General features: G+C 37.2%; 1 protein-coding gene across 3 annotated transcripts in view; it reads right to left on the bottom strand.

The window, feature by feature from the left end:
- Positions 1-9,481, bottom strand: part of LOC101859008 (neuroactive polyprotein R15) — a 139,109-nt gene that overhangs the window by 35,106 nt on the left and 94,522 nt on the right. For all 3 annotated transcript variants that reach the window (XM_013081690.2, XM_005096893.3, XM_005096895.3), the window contains exons 3-4: positions 8,559-8,620; positions 5,975-5,980 (exon numbers count right to left, since the gene is read on the bottom strand). In XM_013081690.2, the coding sequence (XP_012937144.1) occupies positions 5,975-5,980; positions 8,559-8,620 (68 nt within the window). The remainder of the gene's footprint in view (positions 1-5,974; positions 5,981-8,558; positions 8,621-9,481) is intronic.

Raw genomic sequence — 9,481 nt, forward strand, 5'->3', positions numbered from 1 at the left:
TATACATACAAACAAGTGTATTTAAAAGGTTTCTTTTGGATAATAAAAAGGAACGAGACGAAAAAGGGGACTTTGCTTGTCGTAAAAAAAAGGATTGAATATTGGCCTTTCCTAAAACTTACTTCTATAATTTGATAGTTTAGGTGTGTATATCTAATAGACTTTTCACCTCAAAATTGTATTGTTTTCTTTTTAAAAGTCTTTCTGTCAAACATCTTAAGTCTGGTTTTTTTTAATCTATCAAAAATAATTAGGCCAGTTTGAAGTGGAGACGAGAAAGGTGAGCGATTGGCAATATCAGTGCGTTCAACACTTTTGTCATTGGAGGCTCTGATTTTCTTCACATAAATCAACAATGCTACCTGGTTATCTCCAGATCGAGTAATATAGAGCCAGATAGATAATTGTTGTAACTCTTGTAGATTCAGAGATCCACTGGAAGATGTCATAGTACAGAGAGGGGAAAACGTTGGATCGGATGATCACCTGCTGTTGGAACACTCAAGCTTCGACTAAAAAAGCCCCGAACCAGCACAGGAACCAGAAGAACGAAGTTCCGAGTAAGTTTCTTGGACGGACACAAGAAAGAGGAGTTTCAGTTGAAGCTGACGAACAGATTTCAACTTCTGGCTGATTTTAGTGGAGAGGACAAGAAGCTGGAGACAAACTGAACCAAGGTCAAAGGTTAAACATGTCAAGAAGTACTCAGTGCGAATAAATTGGAGCCCAAGGAATAGATTAACCAATACTCATTGAATTTAATTAGGATTAGAAGACAACTGAAGGAAGAAGCGAATGCAAGTAGAACAAAAGGATCAAGAGCGAATGCATTGGAGCAGTACAGGACAACAGTGAAACATGTCAAGAGGTCACAAAGAAAAGACAAGGTGGAATTCATGAACAGGCTGACAGAGAAGGCAGAGGAAGCAGCGGTACGAAGGCACTCGCGAATCCTTTACCCGACTACACAGACTCTTGCTGAAATATATGGAAAACCTGAAGTACCAGTAAAGGATGAAGATGGTGAAACCATTTTTGGAAAGGAAACTCAGTCAAAATGATGGGTAGAGTTTTTCAACATCCTCCTGAAATGACCACCACCGAGTAACCTGCCAAACATCCTGTCAGCAAGAAATGAGTTACCAATCTGATGTGATGCTTCTTCAGAACAAAAGACTTTTGATTCCATTAAGAAGATGAACAAAGGTAAAGCGGCCGGTCCTGATCACATTTCCAGATTCCACTTGAGGTCCTTAGAGCAGATGCTAATGTGACGCAGATCTCTTTCTCCAACTGTTTACCAAAATTTAAAATGAGGGCAAGTTTCCCAAAGGATTGGAAAGAAGGACACCTCGAGAAGCTTCCTAAATAGGGGGATCTCAGCAACTGCAGTAACTACAGAGGGATCACCCTTCTATGAGTACCAGGTCTTTAAAAAATCATTCTGGAGAGAAACAAGACTGCAACGGATCTAGGACTACGAGATGAACTGGCTGTTCTTCGGAAAAAACACTCAACCACTGACCAGATTGCCACGCTGATGATATTTGTGGAACAGTACCTGGAGTGGAACTCCCGACTGATCGTCAACTTCCTTGACTATGAGAAGGCCTTTGACAGTATAGACCGAGAAACACTATGGACAATACTGAGACTTCATGGAATCCCACAGAAGTTGGTGAACCTCATTGAGAGCATTATGAAGGGACAAGATGCAGGGTTGTACATGATGGCTAGCTCACAGACAGTTTTGTCATCAAGACGGGTGTGATATATGGATGTTTATTATCACATTCCCTCTTCATATTGGTAGTCGATCGGCTGATGAAGGAAACCATCTGAGGACAGAAGGATAAAGTTGGACAATCTGAATTTTGCTGACGACTTGGCGCTTCTGTCGCACACCCAGGAACAGATGCAAGCTAAGATTTCAGTTTTAAACAGCCTTTCAAAGTGTGTTAGATTGAGGATCCACCCCGGAAAGTCAAAGATCCTATGGACAGATTCATAACGAAAGGAGCTGGTCACAATAGAAGGACATGCTCTAGAAGACGTTGAATCCGTCTGCTTTCTTGGGGGTATAATTGACAGAGAGGGAGGAGCAGGTTCAGAAATAAAGTCCCTCTTTGAAAAAGCACAGGTTGCTTTCATATCTATGTTTGGAATACGAGGGACTTCTCACTTCGAACAAAGCGGGGGATTTTCAATTCAATTGAGAAAACAGTCCCGTTGTATGGATATGAGACATGGAACGCATCTCAGACTTGCATAAAAATGATTCTTTCTTGAAAAAGTGGCCAGAAAAGTCACTGAGGATCAAATAGACAGACATGGTCACCAACGAGAAAATGTTGAGGAAAACAGATCCCAGTCAGGGATGAAGAAGGAAGAAGGCGGTTGCTATGTATTGGACATACTCTCGGGAAGTCAGGCAGCTGCAAAACAAAGAAAATGTTGGATTGGAATCCACAGGGTAAAAGATCAAGGAAAAGACAGCGTAGAATCTGGAGAAGATTCACAGACATTTATGTGCAGAAAAGTTGGAAGACTTGGAACAACTTCAAGAGACTAGCCCAGGATAGAAAATTGTGGAAAGTGTTTGCTCGTGGCCTATACCCTGGTGCAGAATGAGAAAGGCAGGGATGAAGATGATGAAGTGGAGCCGTGAAGTTAATAACTTTTAGTTTCAATCTATAGGCATATTAACACCAACGTCTGAACAATATAGTAGTTATGCTTGCTGGGAAGGCAAGGATCTAGGAAGATGAGTTGTAAAAGAAAATACTATTTTTATATTTTGTTACCGGAGTTAAAAATTCGGTTAAATATTTAAAGATACAAAAATGCTTTACTGAAATACACGTTATATTTTTTTCTAATCCAGTAAATGCCGCCATCGATTTATTCGAATATATCAGACAATTGACACTGTAGCAGTACTCATTTGAGTACTGCAACTACTACTACCAATCGCAACACGACTGCAGGAGACAAAATAGCGGTAAAAAAGCAGGTACATGCATCCAAGTGTTCGTAAAAGCTTTAATATTGCCTAATTCGCCAAAAGTAACATGTGAATAAATCAGTTGTTATAGAACTGACAATAACGCGAGAATATGTAAAATATAACATATTAGGATTAAGTTTTAGCTTTGAAAGCTGACAATAGGGAAAACTACGATGATGTTATAAATTTAACTTTAAAAAAAGATTAATGCACTTTTTAAATACAATGTGAAGCAATAAGTAGGCAATGAGAAGAATCAATATAAACATGAAAGAAAGCAACATTCGATAAGGTAAGTGAATACATTGAAGTATTGATGAATGAGTCAGTAAAACAAATGAAAAAACAGACATACTGTTGCATTGCAAGTCACTAATATAAAAAGAAGCGGATGTATAGTGTGATTTAAAAAACAACAACTTTTCAACCCTTTTTTCTGAATATCTCGCACAAAAATTGTTATAGAATGTTATAACGGAATTTGTGTGGCTTAAAATTATTGAGATAAAACTAATTGTTTAAAGCTAAAACGGCCAAAATACAAAACACCCACAAACGTAAAATCCACCAATTAGAAATCTTTAGCAAAAGTCAGGAACCGATCGATTTGCTTTTGTCTGCCTTTTCTTTTTAATAACTAATTTCCCCTTTCCCCGTAATATTCAAACAGTATCTCATTTATCATATAGAATTTAAAAAGTAACATTGTTATTCAAGAATGTTTAGAGCAAGTGCTCTACATGTCCTCCTTTGGATTCGAAATATTTTTGACGCGTCGCATGCTTGCCATACTTATGGATCCACCAAACCACGTAAGCCTAAAACCGAACACACTGTAAACGTTTCATAAAAAAGTGTCTCCTAGATATAATAGGGCGCGGGTGGGGAGGCCGGGGGCCCAATAGACAATATTGGATTTTACATAATATCCTGAAATGTGAAAATGGGCTCTGCCACAGAACCAAATGTCATTGAGGAAATGTTCACGCTTTCCAACACGACCGAGGAACATTGTCATGCTCTTATCTATGTTAACCTCACGAACATGAAAATGATACTGTCATAGATGAAGATCAACCTTGAGAAAGTGGACGTCGAGGTGTTGGAGAGTCCTAATCGTAGACATCGTCAGCGGACCGACTTCTCATTAGACTCGACTACTGAATTATGTATCCTGGTGTTATTTAAAGAGTAGCAAACGGTGTGTTTCCACATGTAGTGGTAGTTTTGTCTAGGAATTTTCAATTCTGATTCTCTATATATTCAAACAGACAGAAAATCTCTACCAATGACAGCAAAGATGGCCTGGAGGGCACTTAAACTTTCTTTCCGTATCTTGTGTGAAACTTATGAAATGTCGGGGGTGAAGAGTTCGAGGTGAGGAAATGCTCAATACACTAACGCCCTCTGCCCTTTACTAAACGTAGCTATTATCTCAGCAGGCAAAGGAAACTGGAGAAAAACAATATCTGCCAGCTTGTGTAGACTTGTTTGACTGCTGTAGCGTGCAGTATGGCCTGATCTTTGCGACTGTTAGTGGCAGGCCTAATGCAAATTGGAGCGCCATGCTGCACAAATGGGTACAAGGCAAAAAATAGATTGTTTTCCTTGCGCTATACAGAGCAAAACTATTCTGTGGAACTATCTAAAATGAATATCAGATAAACTCCTTTTGGATTCCAAATATTGTGTTCAAAGTTGAAACACAATGCGCCAGTGTTGAGGAAAATATTCACCTAAAACGTTTTAATTTTTTTTGGATCACCCTACACACACACACACACACACACACACACATACACACACACACACACACACACACACACACACACACACACACACACACACACACACACACACACACACACACACTATGTATTATAATATAATATAATATAATATAATATAATATAATATAATATAATATAATATAATATAATATAATATAATATAATATAATATAATATAATATAATATAATATAAATATATAATAATATAATATAATATATATATCTATCTATATATATATATATATATATATATATATATATATATATATATATATATATATATATAATATATATAATGTTTATGTAAAAGTATATAGATTAATACTGCTAATGTTAGTAGGATGAAAGTATGCATGTGATGCACACACTTGCTTTGCTATGTAACCAACATAAAAAAACGTAAATACGTGATAAATTCAAGTTCATGGTTAATACAACAATGTGTTTACATAGATATTGCTGGTGTTAGTAATTCGAAAAGAACCATGTGATGCACACACTTGCTTGCTAAGTAGCTAATATACGAAAGCGTAAATACCTGGATAATGCAAGTACATGGTTAATACAACAATGCGATTATGAAATGCGCTGGTGTTAGTTTGTAGTACATACACATCAAGAGAGGAATCCACAGGAAAAGTGGGCATGGTCATAGAATTGAAATCGTGTGAAATCAATTTCAAAAGCTTGCAGACCAATAACTCCATGTCTATTCGACTATACATCCCCATCGATGTTATTACGATCACTTAGGAGGCGACTGTTCGACTCCTGTGGTATTATAAATATTTTTATTCGATACCCCATCCAGCTGACATAGATAATAATTCGACAGTCGGAGAAAAAATTAAGTTATGCATCTACAAGTTTTAAAAATTGATGTCTTTATTTACGACATCCACAATTCTGTGACCTTGCCCGTTTTCCCCGGGGCGCCCTCATCACAGATATATTCTATAGTGTTTGTAGCGAGCTAGTGACGTAGAAAAGGTCAAAGAAAAACGGTAATGAGAAGTCAAAATGATTACATGGATAAACAAAAGCTACCTACAAGTTAGTAGTGCTAGTATTGAGTTAGTATCATAGCTACACACAAATACAAATGATGTGATATGTATAGTCATTGGCTTCGTGTTAATCAAAACTGGCATGCACATTTACTTGCCGGATACTTACCATATACTAGAACAGACAAAAATTGTTTCGTATTATTTAATGAGCTTTATTGCTTGCAAGCCGCAAGCAAATACAAACATACAAACAATAAAACAGGTAGTATGTGTCATGTCATAATACTTATTTTTGTGATGATTGTACGCGAAGAGTTCACGGGGAAAAGGGCATAGTAACGAAATGGAAATAGTGAGGAAAATGAAATTTAAAAATTTGTGGACTGAAAACTTCTTTTCTATTTGACTTTTCTCTTATTATCATTATAGATCTATTGGTGATCAAAAGGTACCATTTTTATTGAGTATAAAAACTAAACTTGTCAGTCTTTGCGCTTTATCTTTCACGTGGGTAGTTTGAAAAGTACTCTGAAAAGTAGGTCATGTTATAAAAATAACATGTTCGTGCTTTTACTAGTGTTAACAGTTTCTTTGTGAAAAAAAGAGAGAATCAATTTTTTTTCCCAGAGACCACGAGGCGGATTTTTTAATTGTTTAAATTTAGAAAGGTTAGGTCATAGTTCACTTAAAACTACATCAACATTTGATCATTGTCATCCAAAAGAGACCTTTAAGCCAAAATCAGAAACATCAGGCCAGCCGCATGCTCACCGCGCTGCTGTTGTTGTGAGGCCATTTTAAAGTCAGCGTAAGGGCTGTCAGCCAACTGAAACAACGTTACGTTGTGAATGAGCCTATTCAAAACCGACAAGTAACTGGCCGTCCAAGATTAGCTATGCCGTTTTAAGACCGACATGTAATCAGGACAGTGTGCCTTAGAAATTGTATCAATACAATTGCTCAAACTGCAAGACAATTTCCTAGACTTTTACTCGTCAGCCGGCATACTGTTCGTTGCAGACTGTAGGAATCCAAGATTAAAGCTAGGATGGCGACATACAGACTGCATTTACAGTCAAAACACAGTCAGGCTAGGATGATCTGGTCTCATCTACACTGCCAATGGACCTAGATCAAAGCAGTGAGACTCGCCATCTTTTCAGACGATTCTTAATTCCAATTTGAACGTCATGAAGGGAGTATAAAAGTGTACAGAAGACCATATGGGCACTATCTGCCATTGTTCAACCACACAATAAGCCCAAGACATCCCAACAGGACAATGCGCCCGTGCACCGTGTACTCCGTGTACTCGGAATTAAAATTCTTAAAAATCCAGAATAACGTCTCTGCAATGAATCTACGGCCTGCCATTTCAGCAAATTTTAACTCAATTGAGCGTGTGTGGGACAGGATAAACTGTATTTCCCGTGACGTGAATCTCGGACCCAGAACCATTTTCACCTGCAGCAAGCCCTCACCAGTGCCTGAAAAACATTCTGTAGGAAGACCTGTGTACTCTATGTGCATGGGAAGCACTAATGTGCGGAATGCACATGGAGGTTACACAGCGTTCTGATGGGTGACTTATAGATTTTAACCCTATTGTCAAATTACAGTCCTAAAAGAGACGTTTTTTGCTGTAAAATAATCCTTTCACCTTGAGTTATCTTCATATTTCAATTTCGTGGTCGAAAGAATCACTTTTACAGATCTAAAGTTAAGGCAAACGGATCGAAAAAGTAGGTTGGTACCTTTTTTGATCGTCAGTATATTATTGCTATTGTTAGTGAGATGGAAAAGTGAACAGTAAATAACAACGAAAAGCAAATAGAGATTAAGTAATCAGTCTATAAAATCTTAAAATGTATATCCTCATTATTGCCATGTTGCTACATTATTTATTCTTTCGTGGACTCCTCAAATTAGGGTTTACCCCCTTGTTGACCCAATTTGGTTCTCGTGAATAGCTCATGCATTCCATACCGGTGTAATTGCCAAACAAGCTAACTGTTGGGCTCAGCATCCCAGCAGAAAGATCGAAATATACTGGATAACAAGCTTCTCTTCAAGGGAATTGACTCTTCTGCATTCAAGACAAATAAAGCCAATCTCTACACCACAAACGTTGATAGTCGGTTAGTATGATGTACAACTATCTTTGTTGGAGACACCTTTGAAGTGAATTCATTGGACCCTATTAACATTGTTGCTTAAGGTTTTATTTACACTGGAATGTGTTTCATGTCTCTGTTTTGGTCTGTAGCAATGTTAGGGCAGCAACAACGACATGAAAAACTTTTGACAAAAGTAGACAGGGTGTTTGTAATGGTCATAAACACAACAACACCGACAATGATAACAAGAACAAGAGTTATAACAGTACCATCCCACCTACTCTCACAGTCACCACACCTAACCCCATTGACGAAAACAGTAGCAACGGTGACAGCAACAACGACAACAACAATAACAACAACTAAAAACATCTGCAGCATCATCAAGTTACAACACCACCTCCATCTTTCGTTAAAAAAACCGTTCATGTGTGAACGGTGAGATTCCTGTTTTATTATTGTGATATTTCTGATATCTTATTTAAGCTGAAGACAAGCGGTTGTCTTATTATGATTTTTCTTTCCGCAAAGGCACTTGTATAGGCAACCAAGAAATCAAATCGGAAGAGAACGACGATTAATTTTTAAATAACGCTGCTATACTAAAATGTTACAACATGAATGTGCACTCACTACATCTCGCTTGGACAGCTGGTGCTGGAATGCTGCTTTCCCGGGGGCTGGTAAGGAGTATGCTGGGGATGTGGGAAAGAGAAGGAGAGAGAGAGATGAAAAATGTGACGTTGGGTAGGGTTCACACTGAGTAGCTACTCGGGTCGAGTTGTAATTTTAATTATAATATTGCGCAAATCTCAGTTCAAAAGGTAGGCTGTGTACGCTTTACAATGTAGCACGTGTCTTCTGTCTTCCAAACCAGACTTCGAGAAAAAGAAGAACTTTAATTGAAAAAAAAACCTTCAGAGAAGACATGAAGAACACCTTCTGAAAGAATGGCATTTGTGATGGACACAAACACACTAAATCTTACAATGAAAACAATAACAAGAACTATAATTTATAATGATGATGATAATGATGATGATGAGGATGATGATGATGAGGATGATGATGATGATGATGATAATGCTGATAATGATAATGATAATAATGATGATGATAATAATAATAATAATAATACTAATAATATTAGCAAGAACAATAATAATGATAATAAGAAGCAGAAGAAGAATAAGAATATTGATATTAATAACAATAATAACAATGCTGCATATTTCCATTTTCTATTTCAAAAATGCTCAAAGCGCATTTCATTGATAAAGAGATCACATTTTAGAAATTAATGGACAGATGTGTACGTAAAATTAAATTAATATGTAAAACAATTTCCAAGTTAGCATTAGCAGTAAGCCTGGCAATGTGTGTACTAAAGTAGGCAATAACAGCTCACAACGGTCACAAAAAAACTGAAACTTGACTGGCTGCAGGCAAAATAAAACATTTTTTTCTCTATAGATACGATATTGTAGAATAACATTTTCATTTTCTCTCTCTCTCTCTCAATCTCTCTCTCTCTCTCTCTCTCTCTCTCTCTCTCT

This window comes from Aplysia californica, unplaced genomic scaffold (assembly GCF_000002075.1).
Source record: "Aplysia californica isolate F4 #8 unplaced genomic scaffold, AplCal3.0 scaffold00141, whole genome shotgun sequence".
In the NCBI taxonomy this organism is placed as follows: domain Eukaryota; kingdom Metazoa; phylum Mollusca; class Gastropoda; order Aplysiida; family Aplysiidae; genus Aplysia; species Aplysia californica.